Raw genomic sequence first — 27165 nt, forward strand, 5'->3', positions numbered from 1 at the left:
TAAAGCCGCCACCCACCGAAGCTCCCGTAAGCACATCGACCATGGACATTGACACCAGCCGCCGCAACAAGTCGCCCCGGCCGCTGTCCGACTCGGAGAGGGCGCGTCTGGAGGAGTTTATCGACTCGATCCACTACTCGGCCAGGTGCGTGGCGCGTGGACCCCTCCTCCCCGCGGGACGGGGGGGACGTGGACGAGGCAGCGGAACGCTGACGCCCCCGGCAGGTATTCGGACAGCGAGTATGAATACCGACACGTGCAGCTGCCCAAGGCAATGCTCAAGGCGATCCCCAAGGACTACCACGACACGGCCAAGGGCACGTTGAAGCTGCTGTGGGAGGACGAGTGGCGGGCCATTGGCATCACGCAGGTACGTCGCCGTCGTCGTCGTCGTCGTCGTTGTCGCCACTGTGCCGTCGGGATGGATCGGACACGCTGACGCGCGCGCAGAGCCTCGGCTGGGAGCATTACGAGGTCCACGAGCCCGAGCCGCACATTCTGCTCTTCAAGTAGGTGACCCCCCGATGGCCCAGACACAAAACCGGGAAATGGGGATGCTGACCCTGGCCAGGCGCCCGCTCAACTACCAGCCGCCACAGTGAGCGCTGTACCATCGCCCGAGTCGCACCGAACAGCTCGTGTGCGGTCCTGTTAACGCTCTTACGAATATCACGGTCTTCGCATACGATACAGTATCTGGGTCAGTTCGATAGAATATCAACGCCTCGCGCCGGCCGTCAAGACGCAAAACGAGGTCCGTGTGTGCCGACCGACCGTCCCTGCGAACCGCTGGCCTGGCGGGTGGTGGTGTCCGGCTCTTTTGGTCTTGGCCTCGCGGGGGGGGGGAAGAGGCTTTTGCTTGCCTGATGGCTCCCGGCCTGCCGCGGACGGGGCCGATGCCGGGGGGGCGGGACCGCATCGGGCCCTGCTCGTCGGCACCGCCAGCCTGCAGCGGTCGACAACACCATGCTCGGCGTCGTCGAGTCGGACGCGCGAGCGTCTGGCACCGGCACTACGGCGCACAGACGCGTTGGCACACCGGCCTTTGGAGATGACGGGTAGCAGTCTAGGTAGTGGAATTGGAATTGAGGAATCTTAGATGTCTGCGGATGACGACGTGCCCGGGTGCCTCGTCGTCCTCCGCCTCACGTGAGGCGACGCATTGCTTCGTTGCATGCACAGTATACTGTACTTTGCAAATGTTCTCGGCGCCGCATAGACTGGCTGAGCCCGCAATCCATGCCTCCATAGGGCCACCGGTGGCACAACGGCTGCTGGCGTGTGGCGTTGAGCGTACATTGCCATGGCGCCACCAGTGCTTGTACTTGGTCGGCACTTCAACAGCGCATGAGTCGAGGGCCCAGCCAACAGCATACGACCTACTCCCGGTCTATCTCGTCTGCCGGCGTCGATTGGTGCGTCGGCGCCTGGGTGGGAAGAGGGATCGAAATGGGCTGATGCATCGGCGTGAGGTGAGTGCATCAACGCATCAGCTGGCGTGCAAGGGCGGGCCGGGCCATTGGCAGCCGGCATGAGCTGGGACCCGACGTCAATAGTGGACGTTTGTGCCTACCTGCACTCGCAGTACACCTACGCACGCTGGTGGCGGGACCGCTGGCAGCGTCCATCCCGTGGCCTGTGGCCACCGTTACCTTTTTGGCGCACACCGGCGGCCCCGCTCCAGGGGGGGGGAGAAGGTTCCCGCTCCGCCGCCTGGACCGATCAACCTCCGTGCCATTTCAATGGCATCCGTCCCTCCCACCCCCTTCTCCGCCGCCTCTGCTACTAGCGTCCACTGCCATCCCATCGCGTTACATCACTAAGCGACAGTTTGTCTTGACTTGCTTCTTCCATCCCGCGCCAGGTGGCCTCTTCTCAACGCCCCTTGTCCCGCCAACACACACAAACAAAACCTGGCCGACGTGACTGGTGGTCGTTTGTTCGTCGTCGCGGAATTTACTTACATAGTGCATACATACGCCCACCCTGACGGACGAATCGTGACAGCCAAATGCCAACTGCCTGCGCCCGCCGTTAGCTGCATCCTCGTTCTTTCGCCCTGCCAGATCGAGTTCCCGGCACGGCCGCAGCGTGACGCACCACCATGAAGACTGCAGGCAGGCTCTTCTACCTCTCCCTCTTCGCCCTCTGGACGCCGCCTTCTTCCTGCTCGTCTCAGGAATGCGTGGTACGAGCGCCTCCCCGCCCGCCCGCGCAACGGCGCACGCGAACGCACGACTCGGCTGACCCTGTCCCAGATCTCCCCCAAGTCCATCGTTGACGATGCGTGCGCCTCGTTCGCCACGCTCGAGAAGCTCAACGGCAACGTCAAGCCCTCGCTCGACAACCTAGTCCGATCGACCGACTTCTTCTCATACTACCGCCTCAACCTCTTCAACAAGCGATGCCCCTTCTGGGACGAGGAGAACGGCATCTGCGGCAACGTGGGATGCGCGGTCGAGACGCTCGACAACGAGGACGACATCCCCGAGGTGTGGCGCACCAGCGAGCTGAGCAAGCTCGAGGGACCCCACGCCAAGCACCCCGGCAGGACGGCGCAGCGACAGCACCCGGACCGGCCGCTGCAGGGCGAGCTCGGCGACGGGGTGGGCGAGAGCTGCGTGTTCGAGTATGACGACGAGTGCGACGAGCGCGACTACTGTGTCCCCGAGGACGAGAGCGCCAGCTCCAAGGGCGACTACGTGAGCCTGCTCCGCAACCCGGAGCGCTTCACCGGCTACAGCGGCGAGGGCGCCAAGCAGGTCTGGGACGCCATCTACCGCGAGAACTGCTTCCAGAAGAGCTCGTTTCCGCGCTCGGCCGACCTCGGCGTCTCGGTGTGGCCCGCCGGCCCGGCCGCGCTCGACTTCAAGCACGTCATGGACGCCGCGGGACGACACGCCCAGCTCCAGGCGCAGCGCCTGCAGAACCCCGAGGTGCCGTTTGTGGCCAACACGGGCTTCGAGGTCGACGACGAGTGCCTCGAGAAGCGCGTCTTCTACCGCGTCGTGTCGGGCATGCACGCGAGCATCAGCGCCCACCTATGCTGGGACTTTCTCAACAAGACCACGGGCCAGTGGCAGCCGAACCTGGCGTGCTACGTCAGCCGCTTCGAGGGCCACGCCGACCGTGTCAGCAACCTGTACTTCAACTACGCGCTCGTGACGCGGGCCGTGGCGAAGCTGGGGCCGTACCTACGGGACGGCAAGTACACGTTCTGCACCGGCGACCCGGCCGAGGACCAGGCCACGCGGGCCAAGGTGCTCGAGGTGACGCAGCGGGCGGCCAGCGTCCCGCACATCTTTGACGAGAGCCTCATGTTCGTCAACGGCGAGGGCCCGTCCCTTAAGGAGGACTTCCGCAACCGCTTCCGCAACATCAGCCGGCTCATGGACTGCGTCGGGTGCGACAAGTGCCGCCTCTGGGGCAAGATCCAGACCAACGGCTACGGCACGGCGCTCAAGGTGCTCTTCGAGTTCGACAACGAGCGGGAGCTGCCGGTGCTGAAGCGCACGGAGCTGGTCGCCCTGTTCAACACGTACGCCCGGCTGAGCGAGTCGCTGCGGGTCGTCGGGGAGTTTGGGAGGATGCTCAAGAGGCAAGACGGCGAGGCGGGCGACGCCGTGTCGCCGAACCCGGACCCTGTAGAGAAGGCCAAGGCGAAGGAGAAGACGGAGACCGAGGCCGAGACGGACACAAAGCCCAAGCCGGCACCGAAAGGGAGGGCAGACGGGTACGAGGAGGACGAGGCCGTGCGCGAGTTCGTCGCGCTGCGCCTGCGGGGACCCAAGAGCGACTCCCTATACCATCACTTTAGCTTCGAGCTGGAGCGCTTCCGGGCGGCCGTCAAGATTGTCGTCAGCGGGTGGCTGCGGGCGCCCAGGACATTGTAGGCTCCCCCTCCCGTCGCCCTCACTTCGCACCATGGCTAACGACCGCAGCTGGAACATCATCACATCGGAGACGCTGCGTCTGTACCAATTCTGGGTGGGCCTGCCCGTGAACCCGCGGCAGTGGACGGTGGCGTTTCCAGACATTAACCGGAACGAACTATAGCACTTGCATTGTCTTGGGGCGTCGGCGCATCCTGCTTTTGTGGTCTGTTATTTATGTACACTGCACGGTGCATTCAACGAGAGGCTGGCTGAGGGTGTTGCACATACTGTCGAGCATCTCCGTGCGGCTGTGCAGTCGACGCGAGAGGCGAATGGGCCCCGCCACTAAAGAGAGGCAAGGTCAAACTCTGCATACACCTGCTCCGGTGAATCCGAATGATGAAGATGCGCAAAAAAGCAGGGCATGATGAATGGTGTCGTGCGTGACAGACAGTCCACCGTGGAATCAAAAAGAATCACCGTGGGATCAAAAAGAATGACACCTGAGGGATTCGAACCCTCGCCTATTACTAGACCGCGAATAGGGAGATCGGAGAACCGATGCAAGAACCTGAACACGGCGCCTTAGACCACTCGGCCAAAGTGCCTATTGACTGGTTGTTGAAGGAGGGAGGCTTATTGTGGGTTGTGTAGGGTTCGCAACAGGGCTGGGGAAGATGGCGTGCACAGCGTGAGATGATTGGCAGACCGGCCGACTGCGGAGCGGTGGGGGGCGATGGAGGGGCAGCTGGCGCGGCGACGGCTACCCTGAACAAACCACGGCTTTGATTTCAACGTCGTGAGCTCGGAGGAGCGATCCAACAAGGCTGCGATGCGATGAACTTGATTTGATGGACTCGGAATGTTGGCCATCGTGAGGAGCCGCGGTGGTCGTGGGGATGGGGTTGTGAAGACGTGGCTTCCGCGGGGGGATGCCGAGGTTGGACAAACTTGCCTTGCCTGCGGCTTACAGATACAAATGTAGCATTCGCTGCCCTTTGCTACGAGGGGGACGTCCGCACATCTGCTGTCAAACCCATACTCTACAGACACACACACACGACGACTCGGCATCTACGGTAAACATGTCACAAATTCGCCCCTCGCGCAGCCTCGCCGGCAAGGTGGCCATCGTGACAGGCGCGGGGACGCTCGGCGAGGGCATCGGCAACGGGCGGGCCACCGCGATCCTGCTGGCCGAGGATGGGGCGGCGGTGGTGTGCGTGGACCGCGACGGCGCGCTGGCGGAGCGCACGGCGGAGATGATACGGGCCGAGGGCCGGGGCAGGGCGCTGGCGCTGGCGGCGGACGTGACGCGCGACGCGGAGTGCGCGGCGGTGGTGGAGGCGGCGCTGGATGCGTTTGGGCGCGTCGACGTGCTGGTCAACAACGTGGGCGTGCTGGGGGCGCGGGGAACGGCGACGGAGGCGGACGCGGAGGCATGGGCGCGGGGGCTCGAGGTCAACGTGACGAGCATGGCGCTCATGGCCAAGCACGCGATCCCGGCGATGCTGCGCAACGACATCAACAACAACGACGCCGACGCCGCGGGAGGGGGAATCCGCGGCAGCATCGTCAACGTCGGGTCGGTGGCCGGCCTGCGGGGCGGGACGCCGAGCCTGCTGTACCCGACGAGCAAGGGCGCCGTGGTCAACATGACGCGGGCCATGGCGGCGCACCACGGCGCGCAGGGCGTGCGGGTCAACTGCGTGTGCCCGGGGATGCTGCACACGCCCATGATGGACAGCCCCGCGGCGCCCATGTCGGCGGAGACGCGCGAGGCGAGGCGCCGGCGGAGCCTGCTGGGCACCGAGGGCAGCGCGTGGGACGCGGCGGCGGCGGTGCGCTTCCTGGCGGGCGGGGAGGCGCGCTGGATCACGGGCACGGTGCTGACGGTGGATGCGGGCGCGACGTGCTCGACGGCGATTGCCATGGACTGAGGAGGGCGTCTCATGGGATGCCTGTGTGGAAGAGGAGGGAGGAGGGGCAGGTGATGAAGAGAGGTCGGCGAGGAAAGAGAGAGAGAGAGAGAGTCTGGGGCTGTGCGCGGGCCGGGTCCGCATCGTCAGCGGCCGGGCGGCGTCTGGGGTTGGCGGAGGCAACAGGATGGTTGGAGCATACTGCTTTATACAGTTTGCGGAGGAGGCAGCCCGTCGATTGTCGATCCCGTGATGTCCAGGCGATGCGACCTGGCCGCCGGTCGTGGCATGGCTGCGGAGGACGAGCAACGTTTGTTCAACGTTTCCCGCATAGGCAGTCGACTGTCAATTTGAAATGCAAACATGACGTTAGTGTTGGATACACATCGTCCGGCGAAGGCGAGTGAGGCAGAGGGGCAGTTAGTGCCCGAGAGTCCCGTCACCTCTGCGCCGGGGCCTGGGACGCACTGCGCCGCCTGTGAGGTGGCGCTGCACGCCGTGGTGCCTGCCGCCCCGCTGTAGAGAGGTACCTGTACCTAGGCCTAGTAACTGCTGGTGGTCGACTCTCCCGCTCCGCCGTGAGCATCACACCCTCACACCTCAGCACGGAGCCGCGCAGAGTCATAGACCATCGCCCATCGACATTGCCGCTCCATTGGACGCCGCGGCTGGACAATCGCAGCACGCTCAATCAGCCCAGCGACCTTGCAAGCTGCCCGGAGCCCGTTGCTAGCAAGCGGACAAATCTCTTAGGTAAGTAGGCCCTTTGTCCTGGCCCCTGAGCCGTGCGCGTGCCCGAGTCGCCCAGTACACCACACACACACACACATACACTACACAAACACTCACACACTCACCATGGACATAAAAGCGCCGAGCCCGCCGCGCAGGCGAGCACCACGGCATGCAACCCAAGTAGCCTAGCCACCAGCAACCATCCACATCATGTCGGGCCTCGCCTCAGCGCCCAAGCAGGGCACGTCGGCCTTCATCGTCAAGGGCGACAAGATCCTGGTCGGCCAGCGCCTCGGAAGCCACGGCGCGGGCTCCTGGCAGCTGCCCGGCGGGCACTGCGAGCCGGGCGAGGGCTTCTTCGAGTGCGCCGTGCGCGAGGTCAAGGAGGAGACGTTCCTCGACGTCGACGGCGTGCGCCTCCTCGCCAACACCTACGACGCCTTCCCGCAAAACGACAAGCATTACGTCACCTGGTTCGTCCTCGTCGAGATGCGCGACGACGAGGCCGTCCCCAAGGCCATGGAGCCCGACAAGTGCGCCTCGTGGCACTGGATGTCCGTCGCCGACCTGCGCCGCAAAAACATGTTCCTGCCCCTCGTCAACCTCTTCGACGTCAAGAAGACGTGGGACGCCGTCCTCGCCGGCTCCGCGCCCCTCATCCGCCTGCCCGCCACCGCCGGCTCCGCCGCGCGCAACCTGCTCGTCCGCTGGGACACGCAGCCGGGGTCCGCTCTGCGCGTCGACGCCGCCGCCGGGAGCGTCACCCTCGGCCGCGGCCGCGACCTGGCCGTCGTGGACCCGAGCCCGGGCAACACGGCCTGCTCGCTCCAGATCGTGGTCCCGGGGCCGCACGGCGAGCACGTCTTTCCGCTCGGCAACGACGTCGTGGCGCTGGGCGAGGGCGCGACATGCAAGGCCGAGTCGGTCGTCGACGGATTCCACAAGGCCAGGGCGTGATGGGCTGTGTTTGGGGAGAGGACGTATGTATGTACTAGCTTAGATTCCGCAGACTTGCACAAAACACGGACACGATATCCAGTATGAAGAATAGTATGCACCTAGTATGCACGTAGCAAGTATTGCACTAGGCGAAATTGGCCCCATTCGCCCCACCTGTGACCCCCCAGCCCAAAGCAAGCTCCACGACAGTGACGACTGACGACGCACCACCAACAAGCTCCAGCTCCCAAGCATCGCGCATCCATTGCTCGCCCAGCATGTCGCCATGTCCCTCTCGGAGCCTCGCCGTCCGCGCCTCCTCCCGCAGAACCGGAAGCTGCGCCACCTGAACGGCCTGTCGCTGCGCAATCTGTCCTTTGCGCCGCCCGCCCGCCGCGCCGCCGCCGACGATGCGGCCGCTTCCGCCGTAGACCAGTCCCGTCGCCTCGAGGTCCTGCGCGAGGCCGGCCAGCTGCATCTCTCGCGCTCCTCCGAGAGCCTGCACAGCGGTGCCACCTCCAGCGGACCTCCCCGTGCCGACAAGCGCCGCCCCGAGGTGCGCCAGCGCCGCACCAGCCTGACCTTTGCCCACGCCAACCCGGCGTCGCGGCAGCGGAAGCTCGAGGAGCTGGTCGAGAACTCCGTCGGCGATGCCTTCTTCTCCCTGCACGTGGCCGGATCGGACGATCCCGTCTACGTGAGCGAGGTGCGCGAGCGGTCAGCGGTGAGCTCCCCTCCATCACATCATTCCGACGGGCGGAACACGGGTTGCTGACGGGCGAAATGTAGAACTTTGACTTTCGCTTCTTTGACCTCGCCGACGATGGCTTTTCGAGGGATTGTATTCTGACGGCGCGCGTCTGGTCGCGGCGCTCCGGCCAGCCGTGGACGCTGCTTCTGGAGGAGATTGTCGACCTACGCAGGCTCAATTTTATCGGCACGCTCATGGACCGGCGGTTCCCGCCCAACGCGCTCGTCTTTCACCTCGAGGACGGTGTCTACTCGCTCGATTTTGCGACCCGCGCTGCCGAACCCCGCCAGGCCCCTCCGCCTGTGGCCACGTCATCGTACAACGCGCTCATGAAGCTGGCCAACCTCGAGAGCTCGATCCGGGACGCCATGGACACGCAACGCCGCATCATGGAGCAAATCGACGGCATCCTCGAGAGGAACCCGCCTGACGCGCGGGACACCGCCGGGGAGGAGGCCACGCTGGCGGCGCGGTACGTGGCGGCGCAGCGGCGCGCCAATCGCCAGGCCCAGAAGCGGCGCGACGAGCTGCGCGAGTCGCTGGCCAGCCGGCGAGCGGCCATGGCGCGCGGCCGCGAGGCCCAGGCCCGCGCCGAGCAGGACGTCGCGCACAACCGAGAGCAGCTCGAAGCCTCGCGCTCGCTTGCGGCCGCGACGGAGCTCCAGATCCGCGGCCAGCGTCGCCGCATCTGCTCGGAGCTGTCCGACATGCTGCCCATCAGCCCCGTGCCGGGCGCGCCGCCGCTGTCGTTTCAGATCTGCGGGCTGCCGCTGCCCAACTCGACCTACGACGCGGCGACGGCCCGCACCGTCAACGAGGACGTCGTGTCCGCCGCCCTGGGGCTCGTGGCGCTCGTCGTGCGCAACCTGCAGTTCTACCTCTCCCTGCCGCTGCCCTACCCGCTCTACCCCTACGGCTCCCGCTCCGTCGCCCGCGACGACATCTCCCTGCTGCCCGACCAGCCCGCGCCGCCGCCCCCGTCGCGCCGCGAGTTCCCGCTGCACCTGCCGCGCGGCGGCTCGTCCCTCGGCCACTGGCGCTTCGAGTACGCCTGGTTCCTCCTCAACAAGGACGTCGAGGCCCTGTGCGCGTCCCAGGGCCTGCGCGTCGTGGACATCCGACACTCCCTCCCCAACCTCAAGTACCTGCTCTACGTCTGCAGCGCCGGCACCGACGACGTGCCCCAGCGCAAGAGGGGCGGTGTGCGCGGCCTCTGGGCGGGCAGGCGCCTGCCGGGAGGGGTGCCCGCGCCCTCGCCCGCCGCCGACCACCACCGCCCCCTGAGCAACGCACTCGCCGCGCACGACGCAGACCAGACGCGGCGCCTCAGCGAGAATTCAGACGGGCTCGGCGAGCGCGGCACCGACAACCTCAACGGAAATGGCAACGGCGTACTGGACGCGGGACCGCTGGGCGAGCGCTTCACCCTGCGGACCAAGGGCCTGCGAGAAAACGTCGTGTGAGGAATGGATGCCGATGGACAAGGGCCGCGAACATCCGTCATGTGCATGATACCCAGCAGCAGCAGCAGCAGCAGCATGGCGTGCGCCGTGGCACTGTCGATTCGCCGTCGCAACAGCACCGTAGTCTACCTACAATACCGTACAATCAAAACAACCAAGCAACCAACCGTTCCAACGCCGTGCTAGAAAGCCACTCGTGGTGACGGACGAAATGTAGCCTCCCACCCCAAGTGCCGGCCTGTTCCCCCTTAACCGTCCCTTCCTGAGCCACCACCCGCGCGTGGCCGCCATGCTATGCCCTGTCCGTACGTGCAAACTTGACGCTCTTCCTGCGCTCTCGCTCCGACCCCGGCGTGCCGACGAGCCGCGCGCTTCCCGGGCTCGAGCTGAGGATCCCGCCCGCGGGGGACGCGGAGCCGGCCTTGCCGCTGACGCCGCCGCCGACGCCGCCACTGACACCACCACCACCCATGAGGGCCTCGCGGGCCATGCCGACGGCCTTGCTCTGCGGCACGTCGTTGCCGTCGCTCTTGACGCTCGCGGACCCGCCACCCCCGCCGCGAGCCTCGACCGCGCCTGCGACGGCGGCGGCGCCGGTGCCCCGCGCGGGGCTCGTGCGGCGGCTGTTGCTGCGGCTGTTGTTGTTGGACCGGTTGTAGTAGAGTGCGCCGCTGGCCCGGCGCTCGTGGTGGTGCGCCGCCGCCGTCGACTCCGGGGTGCTGCGCGCGGCGTCGGCGGCGGCCACCCGACCAATGTCCTCGGCGCGCTGCGTCGCCGTCTCGCCGCGGTACCGGCCGGGGAGGCAGGCGTGCCCGCAGCCGTCCGAGGGGCAGCAGCCGTCGCTGTACTTGGCCGACGGGTCGCTCGACGGGGCCGGGTTCGGGTCCAGCGCCGCGTGCCACGTCTGCAGGCAGGAAGCGTGTCCGCCGTGCGCGCAGCCCGGGCAGAACCACCAGCCCTCGAGCCAAGTGTCCCCCGGGCCGGGCGCGTCGGCGATCTCGGACGGGATGTCGGCCGGGCGCTCCGGCTCGCGGTGGCCGCAGACGGCACACGGGCCCATGGCGGCGCGGCACCGCTCGCACGTCCAGACGGCCTCGCTCCCGCGCGCGGGGTCCACCTCGTGCGGCTTGCGGCACGACGGGCAGAAGAGCCCGACCTTGACCCCCTGCTGCGCGGGGCCGAAGATGGCCGTGTAGTTGTCGCCCCAGTCCGGCAGCCCGGCGGGCCAGCCCTCGACGCAGAGGTTGCGCAGCAGGGCGGCCTCGACGAAGAGGCTCATGCGCGCGAGGCGGGCGTGGTGCTGCCGCAGGATGGCGGCGGCCCGGTGGCCGTCGATGACGGACTCGGGGACGAGCGGCTTGAGCAAGAGCACCATGGCCGACGCGTTGAGCGCCGACGTGCGCGTTTCGAAGTCGAGCGCCCGCGTGAGCAGGGCGTACGGGTCCAGCGGCGACGGCAGGGCGTCCTTGTCGGCCAGCGGGAACGGGTAAGGGGGGTCGTCGTCCCACGGGAGGTAGTCCGTCTCGATGATGTGCTTGCGGGGGTCGTGCTTAGGCGACACGGCCGGCTTGGACGGGCTGCGCGACCTGTCCACCACCTCCACGTCGGGCGCGTCCGACGGCTTGCGGTCCGAGTCCGTAAACGACTGCGACGGGTACTCGTCCGACTTGGTCGTCTGCGAGATCATGAACATGTCGTCGGACGAGTCCTTTCTGTACTTTGTCGGCGACTGGCGCCGGCTGTCGTCGTCGACGCTCGACGCGCTCGACCGCTCCAGTGTCGACTCCTGCCTCGCAATGGGCTTGGCAAAGACGTCGCCGCTGCTGGAGCCGCTCCTCGCCGACCGCTTTCCCTCGGATATGGAAAACATCTGCCCGAAGCTCTCGTCCGAGTCGTGTCGCACCGCGCGGCCCCGGAACCGCGGCATCGGCACGTCGATGGCCTTGGCGAGCACCTCTGCGTCGTAAAAGTCGTAGCCCTCGGTGTACGACGTCTGCGAGTGCTCGCTGTCGTCGTGGCTCGTGTCGGACACCGGCTCCGAGTCGAGGCGCCGGCGCGGGCTCTCCCTGAACGAGCCGTGTGCGGCCGGCCCGAGGTTGAGGCTCTCCGGCTCGACAATGGGCGTCAGCTTGCGGCCGTACTCGTACGCCTCGTGTTGTCCCGTGGCGATGTCGTCGGCGGGCCGCGCCACGGGCGTCGGCACATTGGACGTGCTCTCAATCTCCTCGGCTAGGAGCGATCGCGAAAGCAATCGGCCGTCGATGCTGCCGCCCCTCTGCGTCGACGGCCGCCGCGGGGTCTCCTCGCCGCCGTGGGCGCCGGCGGGCAGCTTCAGCCGGACCCGATCCTCGCTCGGCAGCTTCTGGAACTGCCCGATGCGGCGTTCAAGGTGGTACTGCGCTCGTCTGTTCAGCAGCAGGGTCATGGCGTACGCCAGGATCCTCCACGTCTGCGCGAGGCGGTACACGGTGGCGGTCTCGGCGGCTCGCGCGAACTGCTCCATGATGTGCCCGACCCTCTCGACCAGCGGCTTGCCCTCGACGCACGGCAGCTCCTTGTGGAGCGTCTCCAGGTACGCCCCCGACAGGAACTGATATAGGTGCACCGGCTTCGCCGCCGGGATGCGGCCAGAGGCCATGGCCTGCTGCGTCCGGAACACGCCCGTCACGCTGACGGACTGCTCGAGGTTCAGCAGCTTGTCCTCGGGGCCGGGCGGGGTCGTGCTCAGCTGCCTGCCGCTCAGGCGGCGCCTGTGCCTCCGGCGCGGGGCGAGAAAGGTGCCCATGACCTCGTCTTCGGAGTCGCTGCGGCTGACGCTCAGCACCGGCGGCGCGTTGGGGCTCGGGCTGTACGAGGTCTGGCGGTGCAGCTCGGGCTCGTGGACGACCGAGGGGCGCGGGCGCTGCGACTGGGGCCGCTCGTCGAGGAACATGACGACGTCGCCGCGCGGCGAAAAGGCCATGGCCGACGTCGACTGGCGGTCCAGCACCCGCGGCGCAAACGCCACGTCGCACTGGTTGAACATGCCGTCGGGGCCGACGGTCCAGAGCATGTCGCGGTCCTGCCAGGCGAGCGCCGACGGCGAGCTCTCGAAGCGCTCAATCTCCTTGTAGGGCATGGTCGGGCGCGCGAGGTCCCAGATGTGCACGGCCGAGGTGCCGTAGCGACGGTTGCTCGTCTCGTCGTAGCTGACGGCGACCTGGGCCAGGCGGCGCGTCTGGGCGGTGGTGGACCACAGGCCGGGCCGCCAGGCGACGGCGACGACGGGGGCCGGGGTGGAGATGGTGAACTTGGGCTTCTGCCTCTTGTCGGCCGAGGGCCCCAGGTCCCAGACGTGCATCTTGGTGTCGGCGCCGGCGCTCATGAGGTGGATGCCGTCCGGGTGCCAGGCGATGGCGGAGCAGCCCTTCTCGTGGGCGTTGAGGCGCAGCAGGGGCCGCGAGGGCTGGCGGACGTCCCACTTGAGAACGATGCCGCCGTCGGTGCAGCAGGCCATCTCGTGGCCGACGCGCGGGGACCACTTGACCTGGCGGACGGACTCGATGCAGCGCAGCGGGGCGAAGCGCTGGCGGAAGGTGAGGAGGCCGGCGCGGTTCTGGAGGGGCGTCGAGGCGTCGAAGACGCGGGCGGCGCCGTCCTGGCTGCCCGACAGGACCCAGCTCTTGAGGTGCGGGTTCACGTCGAGCGTGTTGACCTGGCGCGAGTCCTCCTGCATCTGGATGTACTCGATGGGCTCCGACGCGGAGCCGGCGCCGAGGCGGGCGACATCGTAGGCGAAGATCTTGCCGCTGGCGCACGCGGTGAAGATGGTGGACGAGTTGCCGTGCCACTTGGCGTCGCGGATGTTGAGCTGGTCGGCCGCGACGCCGCCGCCGGCGGGCGGCTGGCGGGTGGTGATGGCGGCGCGGACGTCGACGCCCTGGGAGACGGAGAAGCCGCCGGGCTCGAGCACGACCGTCTTGAGCACGTGGGGGCCGGCGAGCACGGCGGCGCGGCGGTCCGGGGCGACATCGAAGCAGGCGACGGGCGCGCCGGAGGGATAGACGGCGTTCTGCGACTTGGGCGGCCGGTAGGTCGGCGGCGGGACGGCGGGGTCCGGGTCGGCGGCGCCCTTGCCGAGCAGCTTGCGCATGAGCTTGGAGTCGCGGTTATACATGGCGGCCGTGATGCGAGGGCGCCATTGCTGGGTCAATGGAGCATTGGGCGTGCGTAGTGAGGGTGTGAGGCTGAGGTGTGTGCGGGTGGCGATGTCGCGTGCTTCGCGGTCGATGGGGACGTTGCGGGTGGTGATGGTTGCGAGCACGAGGGAGGCAGTTGGAGACGCATGAATGTGGGGGAGCCGGAGGACAAGCATGAGGTGAACGAGCCGGAGCGAGGGTGCTCCCGTCAGTGTGGGGGCACACGAGCCCGGGCCTTCAGTGGAGGCTCCAACCGCCTGCCGGAGGTGATCAGTGACCGCCCAGGCACCTCAGACCCATGATTCAGTGGCCCCCAGGCCGTTTCGCAGCAGCCCTGGAGGTGTCCGAATCGACGCCTCGGCGGACTGGAGCGCAGCTACAGTGGTACAAAGCACAACCGGCCTCTCCAGGCCACGACTGCAATGCCCAACGCCATGATGCACCACGCCCCGGTCCCTCCCAGGGCCAGGCAGCTGGGACGGCCCGCACACGACACTGTGCGGTCCAGGCCCAGATCGCGGCCTGCCAGGGCTTCGGATCGGGGCTGTGCTGCTACGCACCCTTGGAAGTCAGCCTCAGCGGGACGGCCCATGCGTGTAAACGCCTCGCCCGGCGCGTCGACTGCACCCGCCATTGCAAAAGGTATATAATAAAGCTCGATGCCGTGCCTGCTGCCCGCGGTGCATCCGCAACGTACTAGGTAGACATGAGAGACTACGAGTATCAGCCCCTCGGCCCCGGCGAGATCCGCCTCCTCCGCCTCGAGGCCGCCCGCCCGGACGAGCCCCTGTCGGGCACCATCCTCCACCACCGGCTGCGCAACCCCGTCTACCGCCCCCGGGCCGAGGAGGGCGATGCGGACGGCGGCTACCTCGAGCACGCGCTCGCCTACGAGGCCATCTCGTACCACTGGGGTGCCGACAACCAGACGCCCTTTGACGTCGTCATCGACCATGGCTCCGTCATCCGCATCACGGCCTCGCTGCACACGATCCTGCGTCGCCTCGTCCTGCCCGACGGCCCGCGCGTGCTCTGGGCCGACGCCATATGCATCAACCAGGTCACCTCGGCCGACAACCGCGAAAAGGGCGAGCAGATCCAGATGATGCCCGACATCTACCGCATCGCGTCGTGCGTCCAGGTCTACCTCGGCCCCGGCGCCGACGACGTCGCCCTCGCCCTCGACTTCATCCGCTCCATCGCCGACTACTCCGAGTACCTCGACACCTCGCAGCACGACGACGGCGAGACCGCCACGGCCCTCGCCCAGCAGCGCGGCTTCGTCCTGCCCCCCGTGGGCGACCCGCGATGGCCCGCCCTCCGCGCTTTTCTGCGCCGGCCCTGGTTCCGCCGCGTCTGGATCATCCAAGAGTTCGTCTATGCGACCGACGTCGCCGTCACCTGCGGCGACCACGACATCGACTGGCACCTCCTGTGGCTCTGCGCCAAGGCCTACGCCGACAACCGCCAGCTCATCTACACCGGCTACTCCCCCGACCTCTTCGGCACCCGCCGTCTTGACCTCTTCCGCGAGGCCCACGAGGGGGCTCGCGCCATGCTCGTCGTCACCGACCTGCGCATGCGCGCCTGGGGCTACATGACGCCCACCTACATGATCCTCAGCCTGAACGAGAACCGCGACAAGGACAAGTTCTCAGGCCTGTCCATCCGCAAGGACCTCAACGCCATCAAGGAGTACGAGCGCTTCGCCAAGACGACGCTGCTCCACGACCGCGCCAAGGGCGAGACGTTTCCCTTTGGCCGGCCCGACATGCTGCAGCTGTTGCGCCGCACCAGCAACTTCCTCGCCACGCAGCCCGTCGACAGGCTATACGCCCTGCTCGGCCTCGCCGGCACCGACCACATCAAGCCCGTCTACTCGGAGCAGCAGACGCTCAACGTGGTCGCCACCAAGTTTGCCGCCCACTTCATGACGACAGGATCGCTGTCCGAGGTGCTGTCTACGGCGGGCGTCAGGTCTGCGACGCCGTCCCCCAACGACCCGCCGTCTTGGGTGCCAAACTGGACAAAGATGACGTACTCGCAGGACATGCAAATCGGCTTCAATCGGCTGGCGGATATCCAGGACAAAGACGACAGGGAGAAGGACAACGGCGCAGAGCAGCCGGCAGCAGGAGACGAGGCAACTGTCAGGGAAGGCGAGAAACCGACCGAGGAGGCGCAGCCAAGGGAAAAGGACAGCGAACGACTGTATTCGGCGTCGGGCGCTTTGCCGCAGGTCTTCCACATCAATGAACTCGAGGCGTCGCTCACCATCAAGGTCACACCGGTCGACCGCGTTGTCCTCGTCCTGCCGGGTCAGCTGTGCCTGGGAACGCCCATGTACCTGTACATGGCCCAGAAGCTCGGCCCGGTGTATGCCGACGGCCAACCCATCGAAGAGGCCTTTTGGCGAACGCTTATCGGCAACCGTACCTGGAACGGTCTGGCTGTGCCGGACCGATACGCCGCGCAGTACGTGAACCTCAAGCGGCACGAGACGGGCCTCCTCGCGCGGGCGATGCTGTTGCTCGTAATCGTGGCCTTGATTGCGCTGCCCTTTGTGACTATCGCTATCCGCTGCATTCCGTTCACCGGCCACGTGGGCCTCGTGACGGCCGCCGTGGCCTGGAAGGTCTCCACGGTATCCGGCGTCGTCTTGCCCGGCATCGTGTACCTCACCCTCTTGCCGCTGTTCCGCTGGCTCTGGATCACCGCGCTGGTGCCCTTGCTGGTTGTGATCGCCTGGTACCTGGCGGCCAAGGTGTACCCGCTCCTCGTCCTCGATGCCCTCAAGTACATTGGCGTCACCACCGCCGCCAGCATCGGGTCGGTGCCCGAGGACTGCACCGAGTACCTGACGAGCTTCATGGTGATGGGCAACAGGTACAACCTGTGCTTCACCGAGGGGAGGCTCATGGGGCTGCTGCCGCTGCTGACCAAGGAGGGCGACATTGTGGTCATTGTGCACGGGTGCCACGCGCCGTTTGTGGTGAGGCCGACGCGACGCCAAGGATACTACAAGCTCGTGGGCGAGTGCTACGTGCACGGGGTCATGAATGGCGAGCTGGCGGCGAGCGAGTCGATCGACATTGTCCTGTGTTAGCACGTCACCGTCGAACCCACGGCGATGCGTCCATGCCGTAGTCATTCTGCCAACACGTCAGCGGGCCTGCTCGCTGCTCGCCTGCGCGCTGTGCCGTCACTCACCTCGTAAAGCTAGCGTTACACGCCGATGCCGTCAACAGACGTGTGCATCGGCTCATTCCCCATCCTTTGCGTCGGGGCTGCGGCTGCGGCTCCGTCCCCGGCGATTCCTGCCTCCACGTCCCTTGCCCGGGGGCGGTCTCACAAACGCAAAGTCGACCTGCACCGTCTGGTCCAGCAATTTCGTGTCGTGCGCGCCGTCGATGGCCGCCCGCGCCTCTTCGAGGGTCGAGTACTCGATGAGAGCGTAGCCCTGGATCGTCAGCTGGGCCCGACTCGTAGGAGCGCGACAGCGAGGTATACCTTGACGTAGCCGCTTCGGCGGTCGAGGTTCAAGTGAAGGTTCTTGATCTCGCCGTACTCGCCAAACTTGTCCTGGATGGCCTCCTCGTCGGCCTCTTCGTGCACGTTGGTGACGACGATGATCCAGCCCTCAATGGACCGCACGGCCGTAGCCTTGGCGTGCGTCTGCATCTCCGACTCGTTGCGCGGGGGCGACCCGGCCGGGTCGATGTCCATGTCGACGTCCGCCATGTTGAGTTGCTGGGTGAGCTGCGTGCAGGGGACAAGCAAAGTGAACGAGCAGCTCTGAACGAAGCTTTACGTGGGGTGGTATTTCGGTCACGTGATCTGGCAGCAAATGCGCAGCTGGCATGCGGCGCTGGGAACGCTTCCGCCGCGACGCAAGTGAGACAAGCTCTACGGGGCGAGTATGCAGAATCACGACGCAATCAACGGGCACATGGAGATATTGGACACATGTCTGTTGTCGTCATTGTCGCCATGGACTGCGATCGCAAGTGTCGAGTGCCCTCATTTCAACATCGGGCCAAACGTTCCAGAGTCGTCTTGCGTCCGCGGTCGCCGTGCCTCATCGTGTCGTTGACAGCCCAGCGCCCGACACTTGCCCCCTCATCGATCCGCGTCACTGGTCTCATCATCACTGTCATCGGTGCTGTTGCGAGAACTTTCTGTATTACGAAAGAACCGGACGCCGTGTCGCGCTGCTCTGTGCTAGCTGCAACTGCCAATCCGCCCAAACATCATGCATCCATCGTCCTCATCCCGCCATCCGTTTAAGAGCCGGGGTTGGGGTTCATCTGTCGACCGTCAGCATCACGATTCACACCCGCGCATCCGTCGTCGTCCGCTCACCTTCCGCTTGCCGCCACCGGTCAGGGTGACGTTGACGAATCGTCGGGTGTACTTGAGGCGCTTGAGAGCACGGCCCTTGGGGACCTTGGCCTTCTCCTGGGGCTCAACCTGCGGGGGGAGGTCAGTCATCGTCGGTCGGTCGGTCGGTGGGCGGGCGTCGGGCGGCGAACCTTGGGGGTCTGAGACTTGACCTTGCCTGCGAGAGTCAGCGGATGCGCAAAGAGGACAGACGGGGGACGGCATGAGCGTACCGGCACGGGCAAGAGATCCGTGAACCTTTCCCATTTTGATGGATTTGAGTGGTGTTGCTGTGGATGACGAATTGAACGGGGGCGGCTAGAGATTTTCGTGGAATTTGGTGTTGTGTGGGCGAGCGACTCACGTGAGGGGGCTGCGGATAAACTTTGCCGCGCTGAGTCACCACCGACCGGCCCGTTACATAATCGACAACGTTGAAGTGGGTCCGTGAGCACCTCTTTCTCAAGACACCCAAAATGGACGGCACAGCACTCTTCGTTGAGTACCTACACAAGCAAGACAGGCTACAATTGCCGGGCCGGTACTGAAGGCGCCATGCATTCTCACTTGGTGTGATCGGGTCGATGGCAACAACGTCTCCGTGTTGGAGCGACTGAGATATACAGCCACGGTGTTGGGTCAACGACAATGGAGCCGCACCAGTCCAGCGGTCATCGATGCAAGGTGAAGACGCGACGGGGGAGCAATCGACTACGTAGTCATGGCGACAATTCGCCGGAAGGCATTTTGTGATCATACGACGGCATCTGCGGCCTGGACCGGCAGACGTCGCGCCGCAGGAACAGCGCCAAAGCCTCGCACTAACGGCGCCGGCAGGGGCCGAGTGACAACTGACGTCACAGGCACGCATCACGACTCAAAAATGGCCGGACAGCCCGCCGGCCAGCCGTACATATGGACACGAGGAGCCCGTGGTGCAATTGGCCGCGAGGGCCTGCTCCAGGCGCCATGGCACCACAGGCAGACACAGAGGTCCCGCGGCGGTCTGCCGTGAAGCCGCACACGACGCTCCGGGAACGTTTTCTTCACAAGCTGCCTCATTACACGGGGCCGTACAATGTCGGCTACATGGACATCGAGGTCCCCGCCCGGAACCCGCGACCCGTGTCCCACCTGAGGCGCAATGGCAAGCCTGTCCTCCGTCTCGACACCGTTCTCATGGGCATCTACTACCCGTGCGACCTCCACGAGCACCTCGAGGCCGGCGGCGACAAGCCGCACAGGGTCGACTGGATGCCGCGGCCGCGCATCGCAACGGCCAAGGGCTATGCCAAGTTTCTCAACATCCCGGCGGCTCCCGTCACGGCGTATCTGGCCTGCACGTCGCTCTTCACCAAGCTGCCGGCGTTTCGGAACGCCAAAATCGCAGACTACTGGCCCGAGGAAACGCTCAAGGATAGAGGGCAACATCCGCAGCAAACCGGCGAGCCAAGGGGCCGGCCCAGGTTCCCCGTCATCATCTTCAGCCACGGCCTCGGCGGCTCGCGGCTGTGCTACAGCTCCATCTGCGGCGAGCTCGCCAGCTTCGGCTTTGTGGTGGTCGCCATGGAACACCGTGACGGGTCGGGGGCGAGGACGTACGTGAGCCTGCCCGGCAATGTCGAGGCGGCCGAGATTGAGTCGTCGACGGCCGAGATTCACACGGGCAACGAGGCCAACGACGACGGCGAGAACAAACGGGTGTCGAGGCGCAAAGCCGGCCTAAACCCGTACTACGTAATGGACTACATCCTGCCCAAGGACAATGCGCAGGACACGTCGCCGCACAACCCCCGCGGCGTGGATCACACGCTGCGGTCGGCGCAGATTGAGCTGCGGCTCGAAGAGATCAAAGAGGCGTTCCACGTGCTGGGCCTCATCAACAGCGGGCACGGCGGCGACGTCGCTCGCATCAACCTGCGGCGCAAGGGAAACATCGGGTCGAGCTCGCAGGGCCTCGGCGGCGTGCGTTGGGAGGACTGGGAGGACCGGATGTTCCTGACTCACGTCACGGCCATGGGCCACTCCTTTGGCGGCGCGACGACGGTGCAGCTCTGCCGAAACGGCGCCCTGACGTGGCTTGGCCAGGGCGTCGTCCTCGACGGATGGGGCCAGGGAACTCCGCCGCCGGAGGCGAGCGGCGGAACCGTCAGCAAGCCCTTGATATCCATCTCGTCGGAGGCGTTTATGCACTGGAAGGACAACTTTGAGAGCATCGTGGGCATATGCGAGGAGGCGCGTGACTCGGGAGCGCTGTGCTGGATGCTGACCATTGCCGGGTCCACGCACCTCGTCATGACCGACTTCGCCGTGTTGTACAGGCGGTGGATGACGATCCTGACCAAGTCCATGGTGCACCCCCTGCGCGCCTTCTACCTGACCGTGGCGGCGTCGCTCGAGTTCCTCAGCCTGACGCTGCCGGTGGAGCAGACAAAGTACAACGTGTGGGTGGACGAGGGCCTGCTCCTGTCGGCCAAGGCCCCGGTGGAGCCGGGCGCGGCGATGCGGCCGGAGCACGCGCCGGACCATAAGTGGGTCGCCGTCAAGCTCAAGATCCGCAACGAGCTGTGGACGCGGCTGCGCGCGTGGGCGAAGCGGTCCTGGCGACGTGTCCGGGGACGGCGCGAGCATGGCGGGCTGCTGGGCCAAAACGCCGAGGAGATGTGGACGCACATGAGCCCGACGGCAGAGGAGATGGCCCGGTGCACCACACCGACGTCAGTGGCCGGCAGATGAGCCGCGCGGCAAGACATGCGTGCGTAGAAGCAGATTAGATGTTTAATGATTACGACGATGACAAGGCCAAAGCACCTGCACATCCCCGGGCCTGTGGAGCCTGCCCTGTCATACGACTGTTCCGGGAGGGCAAAGTCATATACCTACCACACAGACTCTGGCTGTGTGCAAGGCGTCGCAGTCACCATGTCGTCCGCGTGGCAATCGAAATAAGGTGCCCTTCGGGCTTCGTCGGCCCCTCCTCCCGTACCCGCTGGTTCCAGCAGCGTGCCTGCGGGCTTCCGACTTGGAAGCTGGGCGGACACCAAGCACGGGTCCTCCCGACCTAATCAAGGTAGTACGAGCCAAAGACGGTCCGGGAGAATCACGCCCATCGAGCGACCTGCACACGGGCCGTGCATACCATGTAGTCCTTTCCTGGGTCGACGGTACGTGGCCGGGGCCGGAGCGGAGGTCAAAGCGAACCATGCGTGCATGATGCAAATGGCCCTCGCAGACGACTTGCCTCAAGTGCATCACGCTGCAGGCGGGTGCGCCGGCCGGCGCGACGTGCAAGTGCAGCGTAGTGCAGGGTAGAGGCTAAGGCGACGATGGCGGAAGTGTTACCGAGCCAATGCCCGCTTTGGGGCAGCTATTTTCAGCAGCCCACGCCCACGCGCACCTCCGCCTTGGCGATGGTAGTCGTCTGGCTGGGCGGGTGGAGGGTGGGATGAGGTGGTATGGGGTGGTGGCCACGATGGAGCGTGGCATGGTGGTTGAAGGGCTCGTCCGAGTGCGTGCGCCGAGGCGGCCCTGTCCCGGAGCCGCGGATTGAAAAACGAGCGAGTGAGCCAGCGTGCGAAAGCAGCCTGTTGGCGTCCTTCCACAGCCTGAGAGTGCATGCATGCACCCATCACGGACCACACACGGCGCTGGCCTGTGTGCCGGCACATGCAGCCACACTTCGTATTCCATGGTGCCAACGTGAAACGTGCATGCCCGGCGTCCCTATCCCAGCTGATCCGGATACTGGGGTCCCTCGCCGCCAGGAGAGGAAAAAAAATAAAAATTTTGTGGCGGATGGGGGGGGGCACTGCGGGTTCTGGATGAAACGAGACAGCGCCGGGCGAGTGTTGATGGACGGCGTCAGTTCATGTGTCAGGTCGGCCTCCGGACGAGTCCTCAGCGGCTGGGCCCGTGGGGACGACACGAACCCGACACGGAGGGGGTCGTCAAGCACGTCAGGACCTGCCGACCTGGTGACAGGAGGCGGCGGTGCCGTGCGGCGCGGCTCGCTTGAGACTGGCGGGCGCAAGGGGGGGGGGGGGGGGGGCTCTGAATGATTGATTGATCGATTGATGGACCATGACCGAGCCCGGAGGTGACGGCGGCACGTCGCGAAGCGACCAGCTGGCACTGCTGGCGCCGCTGGCACCGCAGGCCCCGCGGCGTGACATCGTTTGAATTCTATTCGTCGCGGCCTGGCCCGACCAACACTCGTATTGGCTGTCCGCGATGTGCCCGAGTCTCCAACGAAGCAGTCGTCGCACGGCCAGCGCGTACAAATACATACACCGGTGCTTTGTATGCCCTGACGATCCATGATTGTCGTGGCCGGCTGGGCCCCGGCTGCTGCGCAGAGCAGCGCCGCATCAACCGAAATAGTCGTTGTTCCAGGGTTCCAGGTTCCTTCTATTGGATCCATCCCGCCAAGCCTGCCAGGAGGGCGCGACAACGACCCGCCCCACACCTTCTGAACCACCCCCACCACCGCTAGCGCTGGGTGGTTCCGAGCGCCACCTGCTCCCGGGCGTGGGCGGGCGGCTCCAGGTGCCCATTGTGTAAGCCGTGGTAGGCGTGCGGTCTGCGGCCTGGCCGCCGATCCGCTAAAGCAGCCCACCTCAACCCATCGTCAGCTGCAACTGGACGGTCTTGACAGTGCCCTGCCCGTCAACGACAGAGGGCCCGCGAGCCTGAGGTGAGAGCCAGCCCGGGCTCGAGCCGCCGCCACCCCCGCTGGCAGCAGCTGCCCGCCCGCCTGCCCGCCCACCTCAGTCGGTCTGAGTTGGAGCGAGTCGCAGGACAAGACAAACGTCGAATCCATTCAAATCATCACGGGCCGCCATTGCTCCCTTTCCTTGGCCCCGACTCGAACACACCCCCCAACCGTTCGTTGCCGCACCGTCCGTCCTCCGTACTCCGTACCTCTGTTTTCCTTCCTCATTTTTTTTTCTTTCCAACATTTGCGGCATTTCGTTCGTCCAGCGTCCCACCCCCGTGCCTGCCCTCGATCCACGGCCCTGCCGCACCCGCTCGTCCAGCCATCCCTGCCCGACCTCTCACAAGGTGTGCTGCGGCTTCACCTCTTGTCAAACCTGCTTCATGGCCGTCAAGGATTCTGGCACAGACGCCCGCCGACACTGACCCGACGGCTATCTGCATCGTCAAGCCACGTCGCACTCCTGTTCCGGCGCAGGACGCTCGGTGCAACTTTCTTCTCACTGCCGAAGCCGTCCACGTAGTATCCGCCGGCCGGGCGTTCCTCCTTCCAACAAAGGGGCCGCCCCCCCGAAGCCTCGTGAGATCCCACCGGCTGCGACGTCGTCGCACCACCAATACGCTCGCTCCACAACGCAGGTGCCATCCTGCTCCGGGACGATGACCATGCCCGAGGCCAAGGCACGCCCCGCCCGTGCCAACAGCTTCCACCGCATGCTGGAACTCGAGAAGCAGTACATGGTGAGTGAGTTGAGCGCGTTCCTGACCGGGCCCCTTCGTATTGACAAATGTTCGTGCCTAGCTTGAGCGACTTCAGACGAGCAAGCCTCCGCTCGACCCGCAGTCCCCGGCCAGCCATGTGTCCCCGGTCCGCTCCAGCATCCAAGCTCGCCGCGCCGAGGTGCGCCCGCCGCCGACGTCTGAGCCTCGACGGGGACCTCGCCCCTTGGTTATCAACACGGCGGCCCCCAAGAAAACCGTGCCTGCACCCCGCGAGCCTGTTGTCGACGACGCCCCTGCAGCCGTCGCCTCCCCCGTCGACAAGCCCGGCCCAAAGGTTGTCGCTTTTGCGTTCCCCCCCAAGGAGATGGCCAAGGACACGAGCAAGGACATGGACCGTCGGTCCATCTGCGTCTCCCCCAGCTGGGAGTCGCAGTCCCGCCGCCGGGAGGAAAAGAAGATGATGGAAAAGAAGAAGCGCGAGGAAAAGGACCGCGAGAAGGAGGAAGCCAAGACGGCCCGCACCCGGAGAGGACGGCTCAGCAAGCTGCCGCCGCTGGGCCACCGCGAGCCCAAGCCACCGGCCCCGAGTCAGACCGCACCCAGGGAGCCGCTGTCGGTGCCCTCGTCCAAGAGCACGCCGACGCTCCCGTCCCTGATACCCGTGTCGAAACCCCAGGAGCCGGATCGCGGACGCAAGGAACATCGCAACTCCTTTTTCGGCAAGGATGAACAACAACAGCCCAGGAAGACACGCAGCCGCTCGAGCTCGTTTGCCTCGCTCTTCCGTTCCCCGTTTGAGCGGCGCCGCTCCTCGGTTGACCACTCCTCGGAACCCGAGTTCATTGGCGGCATCAAGCTCGAGCTCGAGCGCCACCTCGACGGCGAGCGGGCGGCCATGGCGCAGGCGGGGGCCGACGAGGGCGAAATCCATCCAGCCCTGCGTGATAACAAGCCCGCCCTCAAGTCGCCGCCGCCTGAGGGCAAGGACCCGAACCGACGACACTACCCGCCCATCACGCGCCACGGCAAGGCGCAAAACGCCCGGGCCCTCGTCTCGCCGACCGCCCCGGCCGTGCCCGACGTGCCCAAGGCCGACAAGTGGAGGGTCCGCATGGGACTCAAGCCCAAGGCCGAAGAGCAACCGGCCCCGGCCGCCTCTCAGGAGAGCAAAGACGCGAAACCTGCCGCCCCGGTGGTCTCGCAGGCCACCGCCAACCCGGCCGCGGTGACGGCGCCTGCCGCCGGCCGAACCGAGGAACAAGACATCAGTAACAATGAGTCCATCCCCAGCGTCGAGTCGCACGGGTACCGGACGGCACCGTCGTCCCCGTCGCCCCCTCACCGAAGCCCGAAACGGTCGCAGCAGAGCTTCTCCGACGGAGAGGGGAAGCCGCCCAAGACGCCCGTCGCCGAGGTCAAGGCCGAGACCCTCTCCACGCTGTCGGTGACGCCCAAGGCCAGCGAGTTGTCGCGGCCCGCGCCGCCCGGTACGCCGATGCAGGGCACGGAGCCGTCGTCGGACCCGGCCGCCGACCAGCAAGCGGCGAAGCGGCCGAGCTCATCCGAAGACTCGTGCTCCGAGGAGTATCACTCGCCGTCGCCGCCGAGCACGCCGGCCACGTCTCGGCCGCAGTCGGAAAGGGGGGTGTCGGCCGACAGGAGCAAGGCGCTGACGCAACGGACGAGCGCCGCCGTGGACGAGGACATTTACGAGATCCAGGCCGCGGCCGACAGGGTGCTCGCCGACTTCGACAAGCCGTCTCCTGAGCGCCTCTCGTTTGAGAAGCAGCGCAGCAGCTTCGAGACGATGCCCGAGCCGAGGTCACAGCCCGGGCGCCTCAAGGACAGAGCCTCGCTCCCCTCCGTAAACCGCATGTCGGTCCCTGCGCGCAAGGCCATCGCAGCGCGAGAGCACTCGCAGTCGCCCCGGCCCGCGGCGGCGTCGTACCTGCAGGAGGCGCGCAAGCTCGTGCCCATCGCCCCGCCGACGCGGGCGGGGAAGCAACGTCTGGGGCCGCCCGCGTCCTTTATCCTGCCCGGCGACCTGCCGTCGCCGTCGGTGCGCTCCGAGGCGTCGCGGTCGTGCGAGACCATGTTGACGACGACAACGCGGTCGCTCGCGCGGCACTCGACGGCGAGTCTGCTCCCGGGCATGGACCGAGAGCCAGTGGCCAAATTCTTCGTCGAGTGCTGCGGGTGCAAGTACTACCACGACATGCCGAGCAACCTCTACGAGGCCATGGCGGACCCGGGGGCGATGCTGGCGCAGCGAGACACGATGGGGTACGTGGGGTCGATTTCTGTACAGGTCAAGTGCCCGTGGTGCAGGCACGAGATGAGCACAAAGTGCTGCGCGGGGTTGGCGGCCATGGTGTACGTGACGGAGCGGTTACACTGATCGCCGCGTCACGGTGTGTGTTGTTGGGCGGCGGCGGGGATCATTTTCGGTAGATAATGGAGGAGGTGCATGTCACGACGTGTATGAACGTTTTTCGCCCATTGGGGAGTCAGGATATCAGTGTATTATGTGCTATAGCTAACCGAGAAAAGTTTCTCCTTCGCCCCCATGCCGGCGGTCTACATGGGCCAGAATCGCCGGGCCTGGCGCCCCTGAAATCGCTCCTGGAGGCGGCCGAGTTGCCGAGCCAGACGCTCGTTTTCCCTGAGAGCCTCCCGGATGAGCCGCTCTGTCGATGCAATCTCTCGGGCTGTGTCGTCACGCTCAGCGCGCAGGCGCTCCGCCTGGCACTGGAAGCTGGCCAGCTGGCGTTGCAATTCGGCAGTCTCGGTAGACATGGCTGCGGGCACGGAGACACACGGCCAATGGCGTCGTCGAGAGATGTGCGAAAGTCGATGAGCGCGACGGCCACTGACCCTGGTCGACCAATTGGCGCTTGACGTTCCCGATCGCCGATCGCAACTGGCGGTTCTGTTCGCAAAGGCGGGACAGGCGGTCCGTTACTTGCAGTACGTCTACTCGGAGGTCAGGAACAGCCCTTGGCAGGGTGACACACTCTCTCTGCTTCACCGACGGCAGCGAGGAGCCGCTCTTGGCTGGACGGCCTGGGACATGAAGAGAGCCAAAAAGAAAAAAATATGAAGGAAAAGAAAAGACGTCGCTCGCAATGCCCACGAGAGCGACCCTTGTCGGCAGCTGGCGTCTACCCGAGGCGCTGCTGGGCGTCCTCGATCCGCGCTCGCAGTTGTTGATTTTGTTGCCGGATGTTGGAGAGGCGGACGGCGAGGTCCAGCATGCGCTCGTTGAGCTTGCGGGTGGCCTTGTTGAGAGCCTTGACTTGTTTCTCTGCCTCCTTGACGGCAGAGCGGAGCTCTCGGTCGCCCATGTGTGCGTCGAGGGGGGCGTAGAAAACGACAAGGGGATGTGCTGTTTGCAAGGGTGGTTGGGGTCCGGTAATGATGAAGGTCGTTGTTGATCTCGCCGAGGCACACTGCTTGACTCTACTTTTCTGGTCAATCGCGGCATGAGAC

At 65.9% G+C, this 27165-nt stretch overlaps 13 protein-coding genes and 1 non-coding gene across 14 annotated transcripts; 9 read left to right on the forward strand and 5 right to left on the reverse strand.

Moving 5' to 3' along the window:
* Positions 1–41: 41 nt before the first annotated feature.
* On the forward strand, positions 42–602 carry CKS1 (Cyclin-dependent kinases regulatory subunit (Cell division control protein cks1); the record flags this gene model as incomplete). Its single annotated transcript, XM_047990557.1, has 4 exons — positions 42–145; positions 226–370; positions 451–509; positions 572–602. The coding sequence occupies 4 exons, from the start codon at positions 42–44 to the stop codon at positions 600–602; spliced, it is 339 nt and encodes a 112-aa protein (XP_047846566.1).
* Positions 603–2104: 1502 nt separating this feature from the next.
* Positions 2105–4056, forward strand: ERO1 (endoplasmic oxidoreductin-1; the record flags this gene model as incomplete). The annotated part of the gene is made up of 3 exons (XM_047990558.1): positions 2105–2188; positions 2259–3889; positions 3942–4056. 3 exons carry the CDS (start codon positions 2105–2107, stop codon positions 4054–4056), a joined length of 1830 nt encoding a protein of 609 aa, XP_047846567.1.
* A 316-nt stretch (positions 4057–4372) lies between these two features.
* JDV02_008925 lies at positions 4373–4483 on the reverse strand. The gene has a single exon. It is a non-coding gene; the product is annotated as a tRNA-Leu (tRNA).
* A 477-nt stretch (positions 4484–4960) lies between these two features.
* On the forward strand, positions 4961–5815 carry JDV02_008926 (uncharacterized protein; the record flags this gene model as incomplete). The annotated part of the gene is made up of 1 exon (XM_047990559.1): positions 4961–5815. The coding sequence occupies one exon, from the start codon at positions 4961–4963 to the stop codon at positions 5813–5815; it is 855 nt and encodes a 284-aa protein (XP_047846568.1).
* Positions 5816–6387: 572 nt separating this feature from the next.
* JDV02_008927 (8-oxo-dGTP diphosphatase) lies at positions 6388–7575 on the forward strand. Its single transcript, XM_047990560.1, has 2 exons — positions 6388–6622; positions 6644–7575. Exon 2 carries the CDS (start codon positions 6740–6742, stop codon positions 7484–7486), a length of 747 nt encoding a protein of 248 aa, XP_047846569.1. The 5' UTR covers positions 6388–6622; positions 6644–6739; the 3' UTR covers positions 7487–7575.
* A 123-nt stretch (positions 7576–7698) lies between these two features.
* On the forward strand, positions 7699–9758 carry JDV02_008928 (uncharacterized protein). Its single transcript, XM_047990561.1, has 2 exons — positions 7699–8192; positions 8258–9758. The coding sequence occupies exons 1-2, from the start codon at positions 7755–7757 to the stop codon at positions 9680–9682; spliced, it is 1863 nt and encodes a 620-aa protein (XP_047846570.1). The 5' UTR covers positions 7699–7754; the 3' UTR covers positions 9683–9758.
* RTC1 (SEA (Seh1-associated) complex subunit) lies at positions 9736–13980 on the reverse strand. Its single transcript, XM_047990562.1, has one exon. The coding sequence runs from the start codon at positions 13836–13838 to the stop codon at positions 9975–9977; it is 3864 nt and encodes a 1287-aa protein (XP_047846571.1). The 5' UTR covers positions 13839–13980; the 3' UTR covers positions 9736–9974.
* Positions 13981–14449: 469 nt separating this feature from the next.
* On the forward strand, positions 14450–17130 carry JDV02_008930 (uncharacterized protein). Its single transcript, XM_047990563.1, has one exon. It carries the CDS (start codon positions 14567–14569, stop codon positions 16964–16966), a length of 2400 nt encoding a protein of 799 aa, XP_047846572.1. The 5' UTR covers positions 14450–14566; the 3' UTR covers positions 16967–17130.
* Positions 17123–17586, reverse strand: RBM8A (RNA-binding protein 8A; the record flags this gene model as incomplete). The annotated part of the gene is made up of 2 exons (XM_047990564.1): positions 17123–17320; positions 17371–17586. The coding sequence occupies 2 exons, from the start codon at positions 17584–17586 to the stop codon at positions 17123–17125; spliced, it is 414 nt and encodes a 137-aa protein (XP_047846573.1).
* Positions 17587–17823: 237 nt separating this feature from the next.
* On the reverse strand, positions 17824–18940 carry JDV02_008932 (uncharacterized protein). The gene is made up of 3 exons (XM_047990565.1): positions 18474–18940; positions 18393–18418; positions 17824–18330 (listed from the first exon to the last, which is right to left on the reverse strand). The coding sequence occupies exons 1-3, from the start codon at positions 18505–18507 to the stop codon at positions 18184–18186; spliced, it is 207 nt and encodes a 68-aa protein (XP_047846574.1). The 5' UTR covers positions 18508–18940; the 3' UTR covers positions 17824–18183.
* Positions 18667–22277, forward strand: JDV02_008933 (1-alkyl-2-acetylglycerophosphocholine esterase). The gene has a single exon (XM_047990566.1). It carries the CDS (start codon positions 19156–19158, stop codon positions 20974–20976), a length of 1821 nt encoding a protein of 606 aa, XP_047846575.1. The 5' UTR covers positions 18667–19155; the 3' UTR covers positions 20977–22277.
* Positions 22278–23619: 1342 nt separating this feature from the next.
* Positions 23620–26074, forward strand: JDV02_008934 (uncharacterized protein; the record flags this gene model as incomplete). The annotated part of the gene is made up of 2 exons (XM_047990567.1): positions 23620–23694; positions 23756–26074. 2 exons carry the CDS (start codon positions 23620–23622, stop codon positions 26072–26074), a joined length of 2394 nt encoding a protein of 797 aa, XP_047846576.1.
* A 179-nt stretch (positions 26075–26253) lies between these two features.
* JDV02_008935 (uncharacterized protein) lies at positions 26254–26472 on the reverse strand (the record flags this gene model as incomplete). Its single annotated transcript, XM_047990568.1, has 1 exon — positions 26254–26472. One exon carries the CDS (start codon positions 26470–26472, stop codon positions 26254–26256), a length of 219 nt encoding a protein of 72 aa, XP_047846577.1.
* Positions 26473–26801: 329 nt separating this feature from the next.
* JDV02_008936 (uncharacterized protein) lies at positions 26802–27110 on the forward strand (the record flags this gene model as incomplete). Its single annotated transcript, XM_047990569.1, has 1 exon — positions 26802–27110. The coding sequence occupies one exon, from the start codon at positions 26802–26804 to the stop codon at positions 27108–27110; it is 309 nt and encodes a 102-aa protein (XP_047846578.1).
* Between the last annotated feature and the right edge of the window lie 55 nt (positions 27111–27165).

This window comes from Purpureocillium takamizusanense, chromosome 9 (genome assembly GCF_022605165.1).
Source record: "Purpureocillium takamizusanense chromosome 9, complete sequence".
Taxonomy (NCBI): domain Eukaryota; kingdom Fungi; phylum Ascomycota; class Sordariomycetes; order Hypocreales; family Ophiocordycipitaceae; genus Purpureocillium; species Purpureocillium takamizusanense.